The following is a 24,513-nucleotide window of genomic DNA, read 5'->3' on the forward strand; positions in this document are numbered from 1 at the left end:
ACAGAGCCCCCCCCCCCTCTTCTTCAGTATCAGAGTTGGTCTGATCCACACAGACCACGCCCTCCTGATCCACTTAAAATACCACGAGCGACTGTTCCACTCAGGAGCAGAAATCCTCACAGTGCAGCAGGAGACGAGTGTGAAAAGTACTGCTATTATTATCATTATTTATCATTATTATTATTATTATTATTATTATTCGTTGTTGTTGTAGGAGTAATAGAAGTAGTGGTAGTACTAATAGAAGAAGTGGTTGTTGTAGCTGGTAACGGTAGTTCGTAGGAGTAATAGCTCGCAGTATTAGGCGAGTAACAGTTCAGCTAATTATTGCTGTTGTCGTTGTAGCCTACCTTGTCCTTGATGTGCACTTGCCCAGGCAAGTTAACAAAATGTCCAGGCTTTTCTGTTCATTTAATCAGAACTTTTAATTTAATTTCATTTAATTCAGGCCCTTTTTTCACTCTTTTCTAACTGTTCAGCAGGTTTCTGTGGACAGAACCGTGCTTTTCCCCAGACTAAGCATGGAGGATCCGCCCCTGTCAGGTTTCCATAGAGTCCTGTGCCGCCGTCACTGTGCTGTTTGCAGGAGCAGCAAGTCTGCTGGTGGAAAGACAAGGTGAAATTGCAAATGAAATGTGAAGTTATTGGGTTTTCCCATTTCTCAGTAGGCCCTGTCATATCATATTATGTGTAGTATAACACCTGTACACCTGCACATGCAAATATGCCCAGGGCCTAACAGTTCTGCTCCTAAAGTAATATAGAGGCTTATGGTTTTATCTCAGGATAAGGGACATGATTAGCTGTCAACAGATATTTGTTATCATTAAATACATCTTAGCGACAGGGGCTAAATGAGATTAAAAATGGTCTCTAAATCCGAGATATCTTAATCAATTCAGACAGTGTCTGTCCAGCCACCTTCCTGCTAGCCTCTAGCCTAAATGAAGTGATAAACCAACATGTCCCTCCCAAATTTTCAAACTATGTAAGATTTATTAAATATTGTGAGGTAGCAGGGTGGTTGTCACACACCGCATGCACATTGAGCTGGGTCAAAAAGCGTCTCTGTCAGTGCTCAGCAAAATTTAGTAAATAAGTTTTATTTGTATCAACGTTATGGGACTATTATCTGTCTACACTGCAAAGCATCCACATATGTATTTCCGGTTAACATTATTGTTTGGTTTTGTGTTTTAATGTTGGCATATAATAATACCTATTTTGTACAACATCTGCAACTTTTATTGGTGTTAACATTGTATATAGGCATAAGCCTCTTATTGTTGCCACCTCTCCACTCATCAGATCAAGTTTGCACACTGTCTTGAAGATTAATAACTGTATAAGCCTTAAAATTAATAACTGACATATAAACTTTAAGGGTTACACCCATAAACTACACTTCTCTTTGTGACTGGAGTTCATTCACGTTAGGGATAAGCTGTAAAGTACATTAGCAAACATTTTGCAGGCAGGACAAAAATGGCCTTCCGTAATGATTTTCTACTGCAAAACTCAGGAGAAATGTTACTTGTCTGTAACACTGAAATTTACTGGAAATATCCAATATTTTGTACAACCTGACAAAGACCAGGATTTACATATTATCTTTATTTGACCATAAATTACTATATTTTCTGATATGTGCTACAGTTACCACTAGACAAATACAGTTTTGGTGGGCAGTCTAACTTAAATGTACTTAACAAGTAAAAAAAAATCAATAAAGTGTGAAAACCTGCCGTCAGATTATACATTCTGTTGAATGTAAGTTATCATTCTGTAGAGGGAAAAAACTTGAAAATGGCCTTTTCTGCGAATTTAATGCTCTATTTTTATTCATTTGTTGAATTTTAAATATTGAAAGTCGTGCACATGTATGCAGAAGTATGGGAGCCCCTAGTCAAATTTGTAGTTTGCAATAACTTAAGATATTGAATAGAACGTTGATTAGACCTTATGAGCATTCAAACCTTTCAACTGTTTATTTATTTATTTATTCATTTATTTCAATATATGCTTTTGATAATCAACTGGAAAAGAAAGCCAAATCTTAATCAGGGCAAAAGCTGCTCTTGATTTTAGCTAAATATACCTAAACTGGATGGTTGTTGTACGTTAACAAAATCTATAGTTATTTTTCATTAACAAATATGCAGTACTTGGGTGAAGGTGGAATATACCATATAAAAAACCTTAGCTTCCTACCTTAGTTTACTTTCACTTTTTTTTGTATTTTAGAATAATACCCAAGGGTCTTGCTAAATATGATGTTTATCTTTTAAAAGCTTATCCTGTTTGCCAGCCAAAAATCTGTCATGAAATGTAAGCTAAAGAGCAAGCCCCTACTATAAGTCTGTCTGATAAGGTTAACTATTTGCTCTAAATAGAGATGATGATGCTTTTACAGAAAGAAAAAAAGATTTTATATAGCCCATACTTCCAAACAGCACAATATTAATGTATAATGCATTCTTATAAAGATACTGAAGCACTGTATGTCTGCATACGCAGACATGTATACTGTGTCTGTTCCTGATCTGCAGCCTACCTTCAACCTCATGTTTATTACTGTTCCAAAAAATAGTTATAAAAAGGTAATTATGCAGTATCAGGGGAAATAAAAAAGAAAAGATGTCCCAAAATATTTGATGAACAGTGCAAGCAATGCTTCAGTTCAGAAGAACAATAGACTGTAACTAAATGAGACATAAATACGAAAAGTATATAAGACATAAATATTCATGATGAGAAATACAATCTGGAAAAACATTAATGTTGCATTTCTGCTGACCAGTGTTGAATTTACTGGTAATTGTGCAAGTCTAACACACATTTGGTTACACAACACAACGGAAAACTGATTCTCAGAATGGAAATTGTTCGGTGTGGTGACGCATTATATGAAATGAATATGAATAATTATTAGATATGATAGGCAGATTTTTAAAAGGCAGCAATATTTGTAGAGGCTGTTAAAACAAGAGTAATGGAAGAAACATTGAAGTATTTCCTATCATATACAGTCCTGTGTTAGAATAGTAAATGACTTAGTTTTAAGATCTGCTGAAAAATTTAAGCTAAGGAAGAAAGTAAAAGAAATCAAATGAAAAAAAATGATAGCAATATACATATAGAATACTAATATTACTAATCTGATCATTACTAATATCTAATGTCTGTCTAAAATCTAATACTAATCTGACCATTTTTTTACATAATTTGAACACTGCAGCTGTCCTTCACTTTGTGAATAAATAGTTGAAACATTGTATTTCATGATAGGGGGACCAGTAGAAATGCTTCCCAATTACTTAGAATAAAATTTCTTTACATTAATTTACATTATAAGTGAAGAACATGTCTGCCATCTGTAAATTCATCATTTTGAAGATGTTGTTTTAAATCTTTATGTTGCACTTATCCAACTAAAGAGGAGTAGCTCTTCAATTCAGTGTTAATGAAGCTCTTCTATCAGACGTTACTGAAGCTCCTTTATTGAAAACAACTGAAGTTCTTCTATCAGACGTTACTGAAGCTCCTTTATTGAAAACAACTGAAGTTCTTCTATCAGACGTTACTGAAGCTCCTTTATTGAAAACAACTGAAGTTCTTCTATCAGACGTTACTGAAGCTCCTTTATTGAAAACAACTGAAGTTCTTCTATCAGACGTTACTAAAGCTCCTTTATTGAAAACAACTGAAGTTCTTCTATCAGACGTTACTGAAGCTCCTTTATTGAAAATAACTGAAGTTCTTTTATCAGACGTTACTAAAGCTCCTTTATTGAGAACAACTGAAGTTCTTCTATCAGACGTTACTGAAGCTCCTTTATTGAACACAACTGAAGTTCTTCTATCAGACGTTACTGAAGCTCCTTTGTTGAACACAACTGAAGCTCTTCTATCAGACGTTACCGAAGCTCCTTTGTTGAACACAACTGAAGCTCTTCTATCAGACGTTACCGAAGCTCCTTTGTTGAACACAACTGAAGCTCTTCTATCAGATGTTACTGAAGCTTCTTTTATTGAACACAACTGAAGCTTTTCTGTCAGACGTTACTGAAGCTCCTTTATTGAATAAGACTGAAACACTTTTGTCAAATGTTAGTGAAACTCTCCACATCATTAGTCCACTTATTCTCCTGAAATGATTAAAAGTAGAGCTGTGTAAGAAATATAGTATGCGCATTCTCTCAAAAGAGATTCAAAGCAAACATTTATTGCTACATTGTTTATTCTATTTGTATTCACACACTAGTAGAATAAACTGTAAAATCTTTAAGGCAGCTTCAGATCTTGTGTATTATTAGAAACTACTTTTTCTCTCTTCTAAAGAAGAGCTAAATTGTTTAGTCTTACATGCTAAAACTGGTGTATTTGTGGTTGTATACAGTCCCTCAAAGTGACATATTTAATATTAGTGATAATAACTCCATGCAACTTATTGCAGAAACCAAAGTTTTCTTCAAGATCATTATCAGAGGAAACTAAAGCATGTCCAGATACACGAGTTTGAGAATGCTATTAGCGAGAAAGAACCCTTCAGAGCAGTCTGTTCATCAGAACATACAGACCGACAACAGGATGAACCTGTTTTTTCCTGCATTCTGAACCATCTGACATGATATGTTCAGATGAACATGGGCTTATTCTCCCCCTATTAATGTACCGCCCATAGAATCACGTCATGTACCCCGTAAATGGACTTTCCAAACACGTAACAGGTTATTTTCTGGGTGTTCTTGTTTTCCGGAATGTTCCGGAATGGCCTTCCCCATTTTTTTGACTTGAAGGGGACTTGCAGAATTGTGTCCATTGTGTCAACTATACAAACTGAACTAAACAGAATAAACAAGGGTTTATTGATGTGTGCTCGGCAAAGTCTCAAGCTTTATAACAGTGTTCATAGTTTAAGAAGATACAGAATGTTCTTTTAGTGAAAGTATGATGGAATGATTTTAGCAGCAGCCCCTTAATCTTCCACATCAGTGAAAATCCATTGGAGCTAGGGTATACAGTGTATGTGGCTTCACTTGTAAGCAGGAAATTGAGTAACATTGCTACTAATTTCAAATATATGACAGAAAATATCATTCCATTTAAAGGAATTTAAAAGAAAATTTGCATTCAGAGGATGTGGGATGTTTTAAAGCTCTCACAAAAATGTACAGGATGTGAAGTTCTGTGAAATACGCTTACATTTGGTACGTGCCTACATATTAAAGCAGCACATATGCGCACACACACACACACATACACACACACACACACACACACACACACACACACACACACACACACACACACACACACACACACACGCACACACACATTGATGTTCCAATTTCCTCTTAAAATGTCACCGTGAAACTTATAAAAGGTTGACCTAACCTTACGTAACCAGTACATATTCATCAAACCATTCGGCCAGTACCACATTTATTTGCAGACCAAGGTAAGTCTCCCATTAGCACTGTATTCTTTGTGGCATTTGTACCATAGACTTTTGTTGAATTCTTTAAGTCTACTCTTTGTTTATATTTTAAAATGTGTTGATTTGAAAAGATTATTTGAACCATGTTTGCTGTTGCCTCTCTTCAGGGAAAAAGACTTTTTGCCTGTTGGCACAAAGTTTGTATCTTTATAAAGAGATATTTTTTTATATCTGTAACTTTATGATTTATACTTTTACTCACGCTCTGGAAGAACGTAATTAGATAGAATGCACGACGTAGGTAAAATGCATTGGGCACGAAACAAAATGGAAAAAGTGGGACAACTGTGCTTGGTTTACCTCAGCTATAGAAGATGAGAAGAATAAAGTAACCCGGATATATAAATTAACCCCTTAAACCCCTTAAAACGGCCCATATATGGGCCACACTACAGTTAATTAAATGAATAGGCCACATGTCACTCTTAGAATTACATAACTTACTTATTAGTTTTCTAGAAATGAGCAAATAATGTATAGTAATTACTGAATAATAAATGTTAAGATTAATAAATGAATAATAAACCAAGAGTTCAGGGGGTTAAAACTCAGATTGACAATGTTTAATTAATGATTTTGATTTGAACATCACTGATTTAAAGATGTATACTGTGGGATGTAGCTTAACATTCGTAACATTAAAATAATGTTTAAAAACTTCTTTTTGGTAACCATGCTATAGAGTCATGCAGACATGGAAATCTCCTCTGTCTTAGATTAAAATTACACTGACAAATAAGGTCATGGTGGAGCATCTTTTCTCCAAACCCATTTAATGGAGAACTCAACCTATGTTTTTCCTTCCTGTTGAAAGGACCCACAGTACGGTTTTCTGAAACCATACTGAGACTGAGATACTGAGTGGGAAAGAGAGAGAGAGGAAAAGAGAAAGACAAAGGAGTGGGAGGTAACATTGACATACTTCTCGTTTGCAAATGCTTACAGTTATAATAGTATTTCCATCATCATGCTTGGTAGACCCGAACTGTCGGTTATGAAATTACTTTTCCTTAGCAGTGGAAGATCACTTATGTGACAAGGCAAAAGGTAAGTTATGAATTCTGAAAATGCGTATGATGTGACTTGAAACCGCTTAACACGAAGAGCAGTCTCGGGCTGGATGAAACAGTCGTAGCAAAAAAAGGGTACTTTTAATAACAAAAAGTAGTAATGTTTTTGCTGTAGCCTGGTTTGTTGTTAGGTTAAGATGGGGAGCACCCTTTAGAACACTAGTACAGCTAAATGTAAATGTTCTGTTCTGTTCTAGCGAGTAGATTTTGAAAGGATTCCGCAGAACAGCATGTACAGCACAGAGGGTTCCGTTCAATATCGTTCTTGATTTTTTAATTAAATGCTCAAAATGTTAGAATCCTATGCAGTATATTTGGGAACTGCAGATTTAATTCTGTATGTAAGGGAGAAAAACTGCAGTTACATTAGTGTCTGTGACAGAAGAGCCCAGTCCTGGACTCTGTAGACATACTGCATATTAAGAATTCACTTATACACTAGATAACCATCACAAATAGTCAGCTCAGTTAGATGTATACATTTACACAGAATAGCTGCTTGTGCAGTGCAAAACCTAGAAAAAAAAACATGTACAGTTAAGCTAGCAAAAACAAAAGATGCTTATCTACAAGCTTACTTTAGCAGATGCACAGTAAATCCAGTCTGGGTCTTCTTGCTCTGTGTGGATGATTGAAAACAAGACTGCAAAGGTATATTTCAGAGGACTGACAGATTTCTGAGTCTACATCGCTTTCAGCTATATCCGCTCTAGTTAGTAACTGAGAGGAAATAATCAGGCATCTGGAAAAATAAAGACTCTTGAGTGGGAGCACTGAGTCAAAATGTCTCTTGAGCATGATATAAAAAGCTACATACAGCTGTTAAATGTGGGCGATGAGGTCATCAATTGACACACTCTGCACCGTATCTGTAATATTACGATTGTAATTGACCGATCTGAGAAGCGTATGAGAGAATTATTGACATGGTTAATGAAACTTTTCTTCATCTTTTTTGTATGATTTATAGTTAGAGATGTAATTAGGCTTTTGGACAGAGGCCTAATCATGAGGAACAATTAGAATGTTGTATCACTGACAATGAAGTAGAAGGCTTACATACAAGCAAACAGTTGTGCTTGACAATCTGTAATCTTACATTAGAAGTACAGTTGTGACTGGGCTTTTACCCCACAAGCTTATTGCCTTTGTATGCGTCATGTGGATTAATATCTTGATCAACAGCAAAGCAGTCAAAGCAAGATGAACATCATTACATTTTACTGTGCGTTAGCAATTACAGACCAGCCGAAAGGTCCAGACTTCCATTCCTCAATCCTGTAATTTAATAATCACCTAGACATTTTGTATGTATTGTTTTGCCTGTATTTACTGACTGTATAGTTAACTTATATATAAAAAATAAATAATGATACAATGCAGTTAAACCTGTTTTAAGGGCTGATGCTTGAATATTTGATGCTTAGATATTTTCTATTGATTTATCTGTCATTTATTACGTTACAGACTTGCCTGCCATACAATCAGCTGAGAAATGCATATTACACTAAATTTCATGGTTTCCCATGTATTTACTGACTAATTAATTCATGTCTAGTTAATTTATATAAAGTAAATATGTAATTATATAACCCAGTTCAGCTTGTTTTAAGGGCTGATGTTTGTTTGAGGCCTGCAGAATATTTCACACATAACTTCAATATTTTTCTGTTGATTTATCCATAGATTTTATTATTATTTTATTATTTCTGGTTTGGTTGCCACACATCTTTGTTTTTTGGATATAGTTTAAAGCTGTTTTTGGCATCATGTCTGTTTAGGTTAACACAGGGCTCATATTTTAAAGAAGATTTCATACCTTTTCAACAGAGGTAACATAATGAATAGACTGTGAGAGAGCTGTATTCAGACTGAGAAATGCATATTACATTTCACTTAGGCGAATGACTCGTATGCTCAAAATGCAAACTCTCATATTGGAAGAGTAGTAAATTAACCCCTAAGCTAAAGCTAAGCTTAAGCTAAAATATGCATAATAGTACTTAATCCATAAATATGCAAACACAAACACTGTGCCCAAATTAAGTATTAGATGTTAAAAAATGAATTTGGATGGTTATATTAAAACTTGTCATTTGATCAAAAATATTGTAAATGCACAAATAATTATTAATGCTGTGTTTATACTTGAGCTTTCTATTTGTTTGTTGTTGTTTTGTTTTTTTTTGTTTTTTTTGCACTATTTTGACAGTGAATTCTATGAAAGTGTAGAAATGTCTGTGTAGAAATATAAATATGCATAGGAACCTGAATGAACATGGAACAGAATGTTATTTGATAATGCCTTGCTGTTATTAATGTTGCACAGCAGATTATGGCGATACATGAGAAACTGCAGTCTTTGCACTGTAACTGGAAATAGTACTTTTAGTAAAGACCGCAACCAAAAGTTTCTTTTGCCGCAATTTCATACCTCAGCTGAGAACTTTTGGCCAGCTTTCTTATGTGTATCTGCATCTGCGGATTCTCAAACATGAGCCACTTCTTTCTGCTGCTGTGCTATCTCAGTGGCATTTAAGCCTTCAACTTATGGTTCTGAAACTCTTCTCTTCTGGATGTGGTATTTGTGCTTTGGATCATTATCTTGCTGAATGTGTAACCATCCTTTAGCTCTGATTACCACTGCTACCCATTGTGCTGTTCACTTATAATTGAAATAACAGGGTCCACGTTAAACATAATGTGCCGTGTTTGATGTCTGTAAAACATGTCAGAAGCCTGGACGATCATACAGGTGTTTTACGGTGAAACTCAGATGAACGTTTATGTTATTAGCAAGTAGCAGTTTCTTTGCTGCTTAGCTATGAATTAAAAATAGTTTCAGTGCCTTTCTTGTTGTGGAGTCATAAAAACTGACTGGCAAAGGTGAAGGAGGCCCTCAGATCGTTTCTGTCTGCCTTACTTTTGGAAAGTTTTTGGCAAGATGGCATTCAGAGCCATAATTTCATTTGGAAAATATTTGAGACAAGGGCAAATCTTCCCAATTGAGAGGCTTGGAAATGACTCTGTATGGCTTTCCATAACAGTAAGATATAAACAACTTTTTTGTGGTGGAAATGTGTTTAGATCTTGCCTGTGTATGTATCTGACATGGATGCCAACTTCTATGATTTTACAGAACGATCAGAATTTACGTTGTCTGTGCGGAGAATCAAGTGCTGACCTGAATTATTACTGTAATTGGATTATATAGGGTTTTTGCTAGATTGGATAGAGATCTTTTCACACATGAATATGATTTTATTGTGCGAGTGCAACCCTGAGAGCAAGAGCTGAGCACTATTCAGAAAGCCAGACGCAGGATGAAGTAGTTTTTTTTTGTTTCAGAAATGGGCTTGTGCAGGCCATTTCCAATCATCTACATCCAGATCTTATATAGAAATAATAATGTGCAGTTATGTTATTCTCATGCCATTTTGTAACACATGCGTCACAATATTAGCTATTTAATAAGTGACGATGCTATGGATGTACATTTCTAGCAATAGAAACATTGACTGCATTATTTTTACATTTTAATATAGTTTTTTTTTTCAGAATTCTACAGTGTCCTCATTTTTGATGCTAAACTTCTGCATGTAAGGATGAATAATGTGACAACATAAATTATGACCAACATTGATATATTCAATAATTTCCTCTTACAACAGTGTTTATAGCATGCGTAGATTTTTTTTAAATGTTTTTTTCAATGCACCCCTTCACCCCTTAGACACCCACAAAACAAAAACCTTCTCCTCTGATTCTTCTCTGATTCTGGCAAACTTGAAAAACCCCCAAAGTAAAAAAAAATACTGACATTTATCGCTGTTGATGTGGTTAAATGTCTCTAAATGTCACCTGTTACCTGTTAGACAAGGAAGACAAAAACTTGTGCATGACTTACATGTGTACAGTGAACCACAGCGACAACACTGCTCTACAAAGGTGAAAGCAGTTTTTTTCTTGTTCTTTCTTTTTTCTTCATTTATGGTTTGGAGATGTGGATATTTGAGAGTTAAGTTTAGGAATGTTACATGTTTTGGATAGTGTGATTAACCATTTCCAAACCTTTTGTCAAGGCAGCCCTTTGTTTGTAGTTATTATTTAGTTCATGCTTCAGTACTAATTCATTAAGTTAAAACAGATGTGGTTGTGTTGGAATTGAACAGATCCATGCAATGGCTGAAGTACAGCAAGGAGAAGAGGAACTAAGTTTGTGTTCTTCTAACTGTTTTTATCAATAACTACATGCTTATCTGAATTTATTGTAATATTTAGTAGTGTCAAAGTTAGCACATTATTAACATGCTGACTTGGTAAATTATCAACACCACAATTTTTTAACACCATTAATACATTTTCCTATTTGATAATCCATCCAAAGTCTCAGCCTGAAGCTTGCATGCTGTATGCTGTGGTGACTAACTCCATGACTTTAGCCCTGTTTTTCAAATACGGTTCCAGCTATTTACAGCTCTACTGTCATACAGTGAATTTGTTTATCACCCAAATACATAAAATTTGAGACGTCATTTACAAACAAAACACGGCCAATAAACACCAAGCTAACAAAGGCAATACCAAGTCAATGAACAGCAGACTAACCACTGCAATAGTAAAGTGGAAAGCTACAGCTGAATGCAAAACAAAATGTAGTGTAGCAGTATGAGAGCGAGAGGCTACAATTGTGAACATGCAGCCACTGCTGCTCTCACTGGACATTGCTGAGGACACCTGGAAACTGCATTCAGTCTATTTTTCATGTTCACCATCTGTTCACATGATTTTTATGTTCAGTTCACATGAAGCCTCCATTCACATGATGAACTACATGTTATTAAATGATTGAGAGTAATGAATACGTTCTGATAAGACTTATTTTGTCCACTCATGTGCAGTCCTATGCAAGAGTTTGAACCCTTTTCAAAAGTTTTGTTGTTATAGCTGCTCCTCTACAGGGAACAAACATAAATATGCTCTTTTCAGCAACTTTTAGTACCCAATTTGTTGAGGAAAAAATGAAACATAAAATCTAAAATGACTTTTGTACAGACCACATTTTTTTCTAATATGTAAAATTCAGCAAATAAACAGTAATTTGCATTAAAATATGCTGAAGTGTGTTCGCTGTGCTGCGATGGACTCATAACCTATTTGGGGTGTATCCAGCCTCCTGCTCAATGACCGCTGGGATAGGCTCTATCACCCCTGTGATCCAGAAGGATAAGCGGTTTAGAAAGCAGTTTGTTGTGCGTGTTCTCTGTAGAGGATGTGTTAACTTATTTTCATTTAGAAAATCAACAGCATGTGCTGTAAACTTTGAAGTTAATTAAACTTCTAGTAGTAAATGAAAAGAATGACAACAATCTGTGTTTTAGCCTTGTCAACTTGGATGTTCAACTTTGAAGTTCAAATAACTGAAAATTTTAAGGCAGCCTGAACTCAAACTTTTTAAGTTTAAACTCCCAAATGTTTTACAATGTATAACAAAATGCAATGCTGTTTAAATGGAAAAACTGTCTCTTTGCGATTCAAATCTCAAACTCTAATGCAATTACTTGCTATAAACTACACAAAAGAATGTGGCTAACCACGATTTATTGTTTGATTCATTAAGCAGCGTTAATTATATTGTTTTTACAAGCAAAACACACTTAATGCATGTAGCGGCTTTCTGCGTTGTCTAGAGCACAAATGGGAGATAAACGAGGCAAAATAATTTCAAGGGCCATGTTTGCAGCATGATTGAAGAAAACTATGGCCACCCCATCTCCCTCCACTCCCCCAAGTATATCTGGCAGCTAGAAATACTACTTACTGGAAGTTGAGTAAAAATGCCAATAAATTATAATGATTGTTAATATTTTCTTCAAACTTTTGAAGTATTTGCACTAAGACATAAACCATGAACTGGCTCCAACAGTGCACATAAATATTGATATTTTCATACTATAACATTCCTGGATTCTAAAGGTATTTGTTGGCTGGCATTGTACCAAAATAAGATAACAAATGTTGTATAATGAGAGTGGCTGTTGTCGTAAGCAAACAGAGTCTCTGCTCTTTTCCTCGACCGCGGGGGCCCCGCACAGGCGGATGCGTGTGTCTTGCTTCCATCTGCAAGGTTTCCTGTGGTCCACAGGTTGCTTCCCTTGTCATCGGTTTAGAGCACACCTGTGCAATACCACAAGAGCAGAGAAGCCACGGGTATGTGCATGATTTCTCTGTTGTGTCTGGAGAAAGTTCAGCACGAGCAAGTGACGTAGCACAAGTAGGACCCCTGCAAGCAGCTTATGTGGTTTTGGTTGATGTTTAGGCTGCGTTGAAGTAGAGCACACATTGAAAGGTTTCACTGGCTCCATTTCCTATTTCATCCAGGAATGGTGAAGGTATGAAAAGCATCAATACTGGAAGTCAGTGACTCTGCTAATATAAACATGAGTTTACTTGTGAATTTATTTGCAGTATGTGTGTTTTGCTAGTTAAAACACATTAAAATTGTTTATAGAACTTTCTGAAAAAAAAATGTATATATATATATATATATATATATATATATATATATATATATATATATATATGTATATATACATTGGTGCTGGAGCCTAGATAGATAGATAGATAGAGCTTTACACAAGAACTATAAATGCTGTATTATGATTTATACCACCTTCATTAGAGAAACAAACGTGTTTAATAATAAAGTATAGTATACATCAGCTGTTCCTTTCAAACCTCTGTATACCCAAAGTTGTTACAAATGGATGTACAGCATTTTGGAATGAAATATACACAACATGCCTGTACAGTTGGGTGATTGTTCAGAAAATAATATTTGCCCTTTTGATTTTTTTTACTACTATATTATGTATATTATTTTTATACTTGTTTTCATTAATATAATAACTACTGTGTGTGGCTTTAAGTACAAATCATATTTTGAGTTTTACTACTCAAAACCAAACTCCTTCTTAATAAACTCTCTAATTGTGTACTTTTTTATTCCCACATTAATTGCAGAATGCCTGCTGAAATTTTTATAGACATATCTTAACCCTAAACCATCAACAGTTTTAAATAATTGTAATCATTAGGTATTTTAATGATGAAAAGATGTGTTTGCAGACCCCCTTGCATTGACACCTGAAGGCCTGCAATCCCAGGTTCCCCAGAGCTATAACATAACAGAACATAATATTTTGGTAAAACTTATGTTTCCTCTTGCCATAATTAATGGGATGACATGTTTGAGTACTGAAGTTTGCTTCTATAAATAGCACTGCAACTACAAGGCTAATAAGTAGTGGAAGCTTATAGCCACCTATTAGCATTGTGCAGATTGCATGCCTAAATCATGACATTTGCCTCATGCTAGAGCTTTATGAGTTTACAGTTTTATGGCAATATTTATTGTTATTGTGATAAATTACATCACAAAATTCACAATATGTTACAATATACTTTACAATATTGTGGATGTCGTCAGTATTGAAAAATCACTTACCAACTGCATGTTTGATTACAAAGAGAGAATAATCAGTCCTGTTAAATTAGATCTAGTGTAGCACAGTGTGTAAAATGTTAAATTCATAGTTTTTTTAATGTATTATTTAGTATTTTTAAAATGTGGCTCACCTTTCTCTGTTCTGATTTAACAGACTTCAGAGGTATTGTGATATGAAGTATTGTGATATGACATTTTGCCATGTGGCCCATGTCTACCTCAAACTATGAGTTGTTAAGTCAGTCTGAAATGGATTTGTGTATCGTCACTGTCCGAAGAAACCAAATATCTCTATTTTTTTCCCATTTTTTTTTTCTGCATCGTAAAAATAGTAAAGAATGTTTGTGCCTTCTCTTTTAAAGTTGCCATTTTGGAGATATATGTCTTCTTTGGACAATGACATTATGTGCTTTCTAACACTGAATTTTATCTAGTAAAATGGACAAACATATGGACAAAATTCAAGATGTGCTTTTGTCAATTTGGATAATAGTATGTTATCCAAATTATGCATAACAGTATGTCATACATTTTCAGAAAGCACATATGCAAGACTTTTTGAGGCAGACTTAAGATTGTAGTCAAAACCAACTTGTTCAAGCTCATGACAAGTCCAAACCTACGAGCAGTCAAGAATGAGAGTCTAAAGGGGGCGAGGACTCAATAAAGACTGAGTCAAGCTTGAAACCCAAAAACATCCCCTTTTGAGGATCAAGTCTTAACTAGTCTTTGCTCTCAGTACAACAAAATGAAACACAAACAGACAAAGTAATTTGTTTGGTTGAGTTTGAGTCAGTCAAAAAGATAGACATATATATATATAATTTTATTTATAATAATTGTAATTACATATATAATTTTAATGGTAGTAAACCTTGGTCAAGACCAGAAACTAAATTTGGTGAATTGGTCAATGGCTGAGACCAGAACAAATCAGAGTACAATGACTATTGAGTCCAGGACAAGTTCCACAGACAATAAAAAATCATCCTGAGGCTTGGCTCAAGGCGCAAACTGAATTACTAAAACATTTGATGGACTTAACAAGTTGTGGTGATGAATTAGCATGCACTTTGCACTGTGCTAATTGGTGTGCTATAAGCTTCTATTACTTTACTTTAGCTACATTAGCCTTGTAGTACCTGTGCAGAAGCAAAATATTATTTTGATATATATATATATATATATATATATATATATATATATATATATATATATATATATATATATATAATTTGAGGGAAGTTTGAGGGAAACTCTGCATTAGATTTTTCTCCAAATTTAGGGTCATCAAACTTTGATTTTCAAAAAGGAGGACACTGAGGGCAGGAAAGCAACAGCAGTGCCAGATCCTGGACATTTGAGGCAATTTAGATGTTCTGGCTAGATACAGTCACCCTAGCAAAACAACAGTTTTAAAACCACTGTTCATTCACTATCAAAATGCCTTAAAATAACAGCTGGTATATGTGACATGTTTGGACTCCAGTTATGCTTCATAATGGTGCTGGAACGAGCAGAGGACGGGATGACCGCAGCGCAAAGCAACAGCTTCAGCATCCAGAGGAAGCGTCCTCTGAGCTTTCCAGATCACACCTAACGTCATCAGTCAACAGTTCACCTTTGACCTCACCCCAGTGCCTCATCACTAAGGTAATCAGATTCATTTGGAGTTATTTATAGTGGTTTTACATTTTGAACATAACACAGAAAAAAAGCATTTCCCAGTAACCTGAAGCCACTTGTTCTCTGTGTCCAGAATACCAGTGATAAAACCAGCAAGCAGCATTTGCAGTTCAGTGTGTCAAGGCCTTCAGTTTTACGGAAGGGCAACCAGGTTCTACCACAGGGTAATACCTACATTAACCAGTCTACACTTAAGTAAAATGAACCACTTACCACTTTAAGCTAATTCTTTTGCTACAATATTGTTGTAATTAAAGTGAATATCTAATAGAAACTTCTTACCATTCCTTCTGAACAAATTCCACAGCTTTGTCCAACCAGTCTGGTCTTGGTAACTGGTCTACTGAGATCGTCTGTAAGGCTGAATTTGAAAATAACCTGTTAGTGAACTCATCATCTTACAACACAAACAGTGCCCGCAGAGACAGTGCATCTGGACCAAGTCCCAGACAGAGCACGCCAGAGTGCCATACAGAGTGAGTCAAAAAGGAAATCTATCTTATAATCCTGCAAGACATACATGTGCTTAAACTCACTCGAGTTGTGGAATACTTTCTTAACGGAGCTCTATATGAAAGCTTTTTCCTGGTTTAGCTCTTGTCGAAGATTCCGTTTCCTGGTCAGCTTTCCTTCTAATGCATTCCTGTCAACGCTTTCAGATAGTTTACCCCCATTCCAAACTAAGATTTCTGCTCTTTCATTAGAAGAAATCTTGTTTACCTTTAGTCCAAAAGTTCCATTTGGTCACAAAAAAACGTCATATGATCATTTTTAAACATTCTAGTGAGAAACATTTGAAGTATCTCGTACGTTTAGGATATATCTATTGTTCCAGACTGTAAAGTCAGATTCAGAGTACCTTTCCAAAAGCCTAAAATTCTGGAAGAAAGTGGGTGTGGGACATAATAGTACGTAAACAAACTGTCCGCTCGACTTGTAACTCCCAACTGCTCACTAACAAACATGCAGTATGTTAAACTTCCTGGCTAACAAAAGATTTTGAAGAAATATTTCATTGCTTTTAGTTGTTGATTATTCAGCCACCAGCACCATCAGAAATTCACTTATCAACATAAACATGATATTTGGCTTCCTAGCAGAAATTTTAGCTGTCTAGCCTTGCGGGGGAATGAGAAAAGAAAAAAGAAAAAACATTTTCAAACATCCTGCCCTCATATATCTGTCACGAAGCAATTGTACTTTTTCCTCCCACCTTAAACATACACTGTATGAAGGGGTTTTCCAAGTTTATAATCCAAATCTGACTCTCTGTTGTGTCTGTAGGATTTGTGTATACATTTTTATAACGGATGTAACAGTGGTTATGTTTTTCATTGTGGCTTGAGTGTCCCTTTAAATTTAAGGTTGTTGGTTGGATTATGTGAGAGTTGTCCCCTACATTTTAAGGTGGATAAATGGTCAAGTGTGCTATCACAACATCTTAGATCCCAGTACACATGAAGCCATCTGGTGAATACCTGGTTCTGGTGTCTGGGGGAACTGGGTGAGGGATAAACATGGACTCACTGCCCTGAGGACTGCGTGAATATAATGTCTACAATGCGACAACCTAGAACATTGCTCAATTCCCACTTAGTTTACTACATACAGAACAAGCATTTGATTTTGAGTCCTTTATGTAAGATTTCTTACTGTTAGGACCGGCCGATTTTGGTCCGTTTATGGAGAGGAACCAGAGAGCGGATCACCTGTCCTGTAGAATCTCTCAGTCTCAGCGAGCACGCTCGGTTCAGGAAGACAGAACCACTCTTATAAGCAATCAAAGTTAACCCTTTCACTTACCATGCCTTTTTCTATGTCTCTCTTGCATACATTGTATGATATTCCTTTTCTCTCCTTTCACTTCTCTTTCTGTTCCTATTTTGTCTTGTCTTCAACTTTTACTACTGAAAGACTGCCACAGGTAGTCTTAGAGAGCTTGCTGTCTGCCAAAGGGATATGTTGCTGGCCAGACTGCGAAGAAGTATTCAAGGAATACACACACTTCTTGAAGTGAGTTTGTTAACTCATAAAGTAGGCTGTAAAAAGATTATGGCTTCCTTTTCAGAACCCATAATATTATAAGAGCTATCTAGGCAACTAGTTTTTTAAATTCATGTTTGCATGTTAATACATTACCAATCTTTATTCTTTTTATTGTATGGTCAATAGACATCTCAATTCTGAACACCGCCCTGGGGACAAAACATTTGAACAATGGAGACGGCAGAGAGATATTGTAAAACAAATTGAGAGTCAGGTAGGCACGCACAGCATTTCAGGAAATATGTTACATTTCAAGTGTTGTCAGCAAAACTGATACTATTTGTTTGATGTATTAACTTATTGCAGTTGATTGTGGAAAGACAAAGACTAAATGCCATGTACATGCATCTGTTTGACATAAAATCTTGCACTGAGGTAAGTGGAACATAATTAATGTTGCTGTAAGCCTCCTAAAATGGATAACTATACACAATATATTCTGTGCTTATGCATAAAACCCATGTTCAATACTCTGGCTGCAGAACAACCCCAGTTTGAAGCAGTCAGGCAGTCCTTCAGGAGGCCTGCAGGCCTGTGAGAGTGTGATCGGTCTTCAAAGTGGTAACAGAGTCCCTGCTGAAATGTTACCCCCAGGATACTGGCAGTTCCCTACCTCACAGTACATACCAGGTTAGATAAACTCAAATAACTTAATGGCCTATATCCAGTTAAAACTTCAATTGGAATTTTTTATTGACAGGAGAGTCGCCAGAACTAAATCATGAGTGGGACTTCTGAAAAACTAGAGGGGGGACAGGGGCAGTGCATCCATGTAGCAGAAGAAAATCTATGTTAGATCTACACCAGTGGTCCTTGTAGCAATCAAGAATCCCTAAAATGCAGCCAAGCATGCATGGCTGCTCACCATTATAGAAGCTTGTACAAAATAGTGGGTTTAGTGAGGCACAATGATTTATTGGTGGGGCATTACCCCACAAATGACTACTTGATACCAGCCATGTAATTAAGTAACGTGCTGTTATTCTATAGGAATTATCCCCAGCATTGAGTGCTACAAATACACGAACATAAGACCACCATTCACCTATGCCTCCATGATAAGATGGGTGGGTGAGCGTTACCATTCACTTTTACCATATTCTGCATTTTCTTACTGACAGAAAAACGTATAGATTCTTTCAACTTTAATTTACTGAGTGTCTGCTGTGATTTAGGCCATTCTGGAGTCTCCAGAGAAACAACTAACTCTGAATGAAATCTATCACTGGTTCACACGCATGTTCTGCTACTTCCGTCACAACACGGCCACGTGGAAGGTAAGCCTCACCACATGAGCGCTCTTGTATTTGTCCCTCCGTGACTCTGTGCCCACAAGCAGATGAATTCTAAAACCACAGCCATCAGTTCACACTAATCAACATCTTTAATTCACATGAGAATTGCTGACAGAAGCAGACTGTGTGTTACAATCATGTGACAGTTTAATAAATGATACTAGGTCGAGTGTTTGGCTATTACTATACTGTAGAGCAAGTATGTAGATATATCTGTATAATCTAGCCCATAACAATAATGGGTAGATTAAAAAGATTTCTCTATTTTATGTTTTTTTTTTGCTTGTTTGTTTTGCTTTGTGGTAATTTTGTTCTGCTCCCAACAATAGAATGCTGTTCGACACAACCTCAGCCTTCATAAGTGCTTTGTCCGTGTCGATGGAAGAAAGGGTTCTGTTTGGACAGTGGATGAGGCAGAATTTCTAAGGAGAAAAGGGCAGAAGTTACACAGGTACACTCCAATAATGGTTCAATGTCATAAAACGCAAATGTGATACATTTTGTTCTGCCTTTTACAATATGAGTGAGAATATGTGTTTGGCACAAGTAAGGTGTTAATGGACGTAGTATCAAATATACTGACTTCCAATCATTGATAGACATGTGGCAATATTCAGTAATAAGATGCAGCACAATACTAAACACATATTTGTTATCATAAAATATCTTTACTGCATTTTAGGCTAACAAGTTCCAGTTACACTAATGACACAATGAAAATTAAGACCACTGTAAAGCAAGAAAATAAAGACTACTGTGTGATTATATAAAGTTGTGTCGTGGAAGTATTATTTAAATACAGAAATACCAAAACTGTAATCATGTATAATCAAGTATAATGAAGTAACTGTATAATGAAGTTTTTTTTTAAAAAATATTGTAATAATAAACCTTGCTAAAAGTTTAGTTAGTCATCATATTCTGTAGGCAGTATAACTTTTATGCCATCTATTTCACACTTGTATTTCTCAGTCCTAATGTAAGACTGTGGGCTAATGGAAATAAATTTTAAAAAATAATAATAACAATAAAGTACCATATGATTAACTGCTCTTCCTCTTATTTTCTCTAGGGACCAGGATATGAGTTGGATGGCACACTGTGCCATGTTTTATTCTTGATTCTTGAAATCGTATTCTTCAGTGCTTAGTCACCTTCTGAGTAACCACCACCAAAACCTCAACATGTCTCTTTCCTTAAATGTATTAGAGCTTTATGATTTTTAATCAGCTTCCATTCCCTTTGACCTGCTAAGCCACTGAAGTGTAAGCTAAGCTAAGAGCTTTTAGCTGCACAAGCATGTTCTACATGTATAAAATACTAAGGGTGAAAATGTTTCTGTAATTTTTCATTTAACTAAAAAAGGAAACTGTTGATTTTGTTTTTCAGAATAAAAATGTATGGAATTTACACGATCAAGTTGAACACTGTTTTTTTTTTCCTTTAATGCGAAACAATTTATTTCAAATTTGATTAATTTCCGAAATCAGCAACCAAGGCGTAAAGGTTACGCATTACTGATGCACTAAATGTGCGTAATTTATTCGTTCTGTTTTACGATTGGTTGGATAACATTTGCGCGGCTCGGTTCAGCCAATCAGAGTTTTGTTTTCCTGCTTCGTATGAAAAACAACGTAGCTTCAGACAAATGGCGAACGGAAGGACGAATTATAAACAAATGGGGGGAATTGGAAACGAGCCTGTAAATCGGAAATGCGCCGCGTTTTAAGTAAAAGAGTTTTTACTTTTCTGTCTAATATAAACTGCAACACTACGACCGCGTGGACGCCAGCGCTGGACGTTTGGAGGGTTAGCAGAGAGCTGGGCTGAGCTAGGCCTCTGAAATTTACGCAGACTGTGGGTTAAACTGCTATGCAAACGGGTTTAGCTGGTTCGCTAATAAACAGTAACGCTCAGATAATCAGGGCAGATTCCCGCTGCAGCTCGATTAAATCAGCCGTTTTAATACTGCTTGACGTGGCTTTCTGTGAATAGTAAAATGAGTACAGCGTCGGACAGCAGTAAGCCGTCCGAGTGTAAAAAGCGAAGCGCCAGTCCGAGGCGGGAATCTGAGCTCGGCTGCCCGCTGTCAAAGCACTCCAAAGTGGCCGAGGAGGAGGAGGAAAGTCCTGTTGGAGTGACCGCTTCATCTGAACGCGCTGACGGAGACGCTGCTCCAGAGAAGAAAGGTGAAGCTGGCGAAGCCGGTAACGTTATCTCTGGACAGAAATATAGAGATGACAGCACGAAAGTAGCAGAAAACAGGAGTGAGGCTGGCGGTTCTTCTGGTTCAACGGAAAAGCCTGAAGCGCAGGAATGCGGGGCTGAAGCTAGACGAGCGGAAAAGAGCTGCGAGCCCTCGGCTTCGCACGAGAAGGAGCGCTCAGATTCAGCGGCTTTCGCCGCAGCCGAGGCGCTTGCGAGTCTCACCGGCGGCGGGGAGGGTCGCAGTCACGACCACTCTAAAGAAATGCCCTGTTCGTCTCGGCAAGCACTAAAGGATAAGGAAGGATCCAGTCGGCCCGGCTGCTCCGCCAAGGAGAGGGAGAGGGAGAGGGGGCGGCACGCCGAGGCAGCGGTAGCGGACAGCTCCTCATCCGTGCTGGGCGGCGCTGAACGAGACGACGGAGGAGAACAGGATGAGGAAGAGGAGGAAGAAGAGGACGACTCGCTCGCCGGCACTTCATCTACGGCCAGCTCCTCGGTTGCGTCCGACAACGAGGAGAACGAGGATGGTGAATGTGCCATCGTGGCGGTGAGGATGGCCCCCGAGGTGCGCCAGTCAGTGGCGCTGCTTGCGCAGGTGCAGATGCGGCTGGACGCGCTGGAGAAAAAAGGAGCCCGGCTCCACCAGCGCCTGGAGCTGAAAATGAGCCGCCAGCGGCGCCCTCACCTGGACCAGCGCGGCGCCATCACACAGACCATCCCGGGCTTCTGGGTTACAGCCGTATCCTTTACAAGCACTTAGGCTACAGTCTTATTCCACAGTCAAACGCCTGAAGGCTTCTTATCCACCAACTGCTGTGAAAGTCTTAGGAAAGTTGTGTCGTTATTAGGGGTGTAATGTATATTTTAACTCTGGCCCTGAGGTACTACAGCTCTCCCCGACTTATTGTCTTCTTTGCTCTAACGTACATAATCCAGCTAATCAGCTAATTTAGAGGGATGTACAGTTGGAAGGAATCGAGGAATCGTGGATTTCCATTTCTCACTCATAAAACTACTAGCAAGATCATTTGGGCTGTGCCATGGTTAGAACATCAGTGTGGTACAAAGTGATGCAATTCCTCTCAGTAATGTACAATAAATATGGTTGATACAGTCAGTTACCATGTTTTATGCTCCACAAAAGCATTTTGACATTGAGCATTTAAGCTCTGTTTAATTAAAAAAGACTATAAATATGATCTTTTAACTTTCAAGCTACTGTGTTTCAACTTTTGGTATGGTGTATTTACACTGGATTGATTGAATGGCAAGATCATTTTAACTTTCGAAACTGCTGCATCTAAAAATAGTCTAGAACCAAGAACTTAGAAATTGTAATCAAGCTGAGAAGAAGCCTAACACTTTTACATCACATGGTCTGTTCCATATTACCTGTTCTCAGTTGCTAGAAAGTTTTGGGGTTAGTTAAAATGCAGCACCAAAAGTTTAATCGCAGCATTTGTTTTTGGTGGCATAATTTTAATTAATTCAGGCATGATTTTGTATTATTAAACGAATAGATCTTGTTTACTTAACTGAGAACATTTTAGCTTCTCAACCACCCACACCTGTCAGCACACATTGATGAGAATGATGAAGATGCTCTCAGCTACATGACTAACTTAGAGGTGAAGTACCCAAAGCTGTTAGTTCCTCTGGACATTGTTTTGTCGCATACTTTTAAGCTTAATATATGTTGAGCACTGCGGTTTACTGTGTTGTTGCTTCAATGTCTTGTGCAGATTGAGACGTTCAAGAATAACAAACTTGGCTACCGAATTTGCTTCCATTTCCGGCGAAATCCATTCTTTCAGAATAAAGTAATAGTGAAAGAGCTTCACCTTGGAATGGGAGGTGAGATTGCCAGCAGTGTAACAATACACAATGTACACAATCTCTCAAGTTCTGTTCTTGTCTGCAGCATAACATCCATATGAGGATCATTTTAAAGAAGTAGTTCTTGTGAAGTACTGTGTGTAATGTGTTGAATAGGTTCAGAGATCATTGTCATTTAATTATTTTGTTCATTGTACCATTGTGTTTCTGCCCAGGGTCACCAGTGTCCTTCTCAAACCCGATTCTTTGGCACCGTGGGCAGAATTTGACCGGAAATGGAGAACCAAGGCGAAGTTCACGAGGAGTTTATCAGAGCTTTTTCCACTGGTTTAGTGACCACAGCAGTCCTGGGAGAGATGACATAGCACAGGTAAGTGTAGTGTCCTGTGCTGGAATACAACCTCAAGATTTTTATATAGTGCAACTCAGACACAAAAAAGACAACGCATGATAATATTCGTGAATGAGGTACATCAGTAGGATAGAATATTCCTCCAGCATAGGCCTACATTTATAAGTAGAGAAAAAAGAAAAGATAATACAAGGCCATGCTGTGTAATAGCTGGTCCTGTAGGTTAAGATTCAAAAATACAGACTTATACTGTGTCTCTTATCTGCTGTAGATCCTGAAGGATGATCTGTACAGAAACCCTCTCAGGTACTATCTGACCCCGCTATGGGAGCCCCGACAAAATGGCAGGTAATAAAACACTCACTTGGCATGGCTCCTCAGAATTAGACAGAAGTCTTGCCTTGCATTATACTCAAATTTCTTTATAATGCAGGACCTTTATTTTGTTTATGATGGTATTGTGGAGGTAATTATTTAGTCATTCATTCAGTCATTTCACATTTTAACTCGCTGCGTAAATTATTTTAACAGCACACCCAAACCACCAGACAACAGCAATGGAGACGAGTGTGTGATAATCTCAGACTCAGATGATGACCAGGAAGTGGTCAAACAAGACAAACGGCAGGAACGGGAAGAAGAGGATGACGATGGTGATGAAAACGAAGCTCGAGTTGCAGGTGAGGAAGTGAACTTGGAGGTGTAAAGTCAGGATGTACTCCACATTTTTTGATGTACTCCACATTAAAGTTGGTATATAAAAATGCATCAGTGCAATGTGATACATCCATCTGTAAGTGGCGATTACTGAATTAATTTCAGTAATGTTCAGTAAACTATGTGCTCAGTTTTGGCCAAAATTTTAAAAAAGGAGGGTCCCAGATTTCAATCATGTAAGTATTTGTGGAGATGTGACTAGTTCAATCCCATGGCTGGGAGGCCAGAAGAACATTATTGGCTGTGCCCTCTTGGTGGGAAGAATGGCCATGTTTCCTCATCCTCCTTTTGTTACAC

The 24,513-nt window shown here is 37.2% G+C and overlaps 2 protein-coding genes and 1 long non-coding RNA gene across 7 annotated transcripts in view; 2 read left to right on the forward strand and 1 right to left on the reverse strand.

The window, feature by feature from the left end:
• The first annotated feature begins 34 nt into the window (after nt 1–34).
• Nucleotides 35–20,518, forward strand: foxp3a (forkhead box P3a). Of its 5 annotated transcripts, XM_017722197.2 has the most exons (14): nt 35–146; nt 483–616; nt 6,314–6,406; nt 15,566–15,729; nt 15,836–15,926; nt 16,070–16,238; nt 17,677–17,775; nt 17,935–18,022; nt 18,115–18,183; nt 18,291–18,438; nt 18,799–18,875; nt 18,984–19,085; nt 19,433–19,554; nt 20,176–20,518. In XM_017722197.2, exons 4-14 carry the CDS (start codon nt 15,568–15,570, stop codon nt 20,222–20,224), a joined length of 1,176 nt encoding a protein of 391 aa, XP_017577686.1. In that variant the 5' UTR covers nt 35–146; nt 483–616; nt 6,314–6,406; nt 15,566–15,567; the 3' UTR covers nt 20,225–20,518. The 5 variants fall into 5 exon arrangements, with proteins under 5 accessions (XP_017577686.1, XP_017577684.1, XP_017577685.1 ...); XM_017722195.2 differs by lacking the exon at nt 6,314–6,406; XM_017722196.2 differs by lacking the exon at nt 6,314–6,406 and having other exon boundaries at nt 96–146; nt 480–616.
• LOC119262707 lies at nt 19,174–21,665 on the reverse strand. The gene is made up of 2 exons (XR_005129845.1): nt 21,534–21,665; nt 19,174–19,525 (listed from the first exon to the last, which is right to left on the reverse strand). It is a non-coding gene; the product is annotated as an uncharacterized LOC119262707 (long non-coding RNA).
• Nucleotides 20,710–24,513, forward strand: part of tspy (testis specific protein Y-linked) — a 5,958-nt gene continuing 2,154 nt past the window's right edge. Inside the window, exons 1-6 of the mRNA XM_017722194.2 lie at nt 20,710–22,050; nt 22,862–22,939; nt 23,054–23,165; nt 23,363–23,517; nt 23,771–23,847; nt 24,031–24,179. Of these exons, the coding sequence (XP_017577683.1) occupies nt 21,103–22,050; nt 22,862–22,939; nt 23,054–23,165; nt 23,363–23,517; nt 23,771–23,847; nt 24,031–24,179 (1,519 nt within the window). The 5' untranslated portion in view covers nt 20,710–21,102. The remainder of the gene's footprint in view (nt 22,051–22,861; nt 22,940–23,053; nt 23,166–23,362; nt 23,518–23,770; nt 23,848–24,030; nt 24,180–24,513) is intronic.

The sequence above is a fragment of the Pygocentrus nattereri genome, chromosome 28 (genome assembly GCF_015220715.1).
Source record: "Pygocentrus nattereri isolate fPygNat1 chromosome 28, fPygNat1.pri, whole genome shotgun sequence".
Taxonomy (NCBI): Eukaryota; Metazoa; Chordata; class Actinopteri; order Characiformes; family Serrasalmidae; genus Pygocentrus; species Pygocentrus nattereri.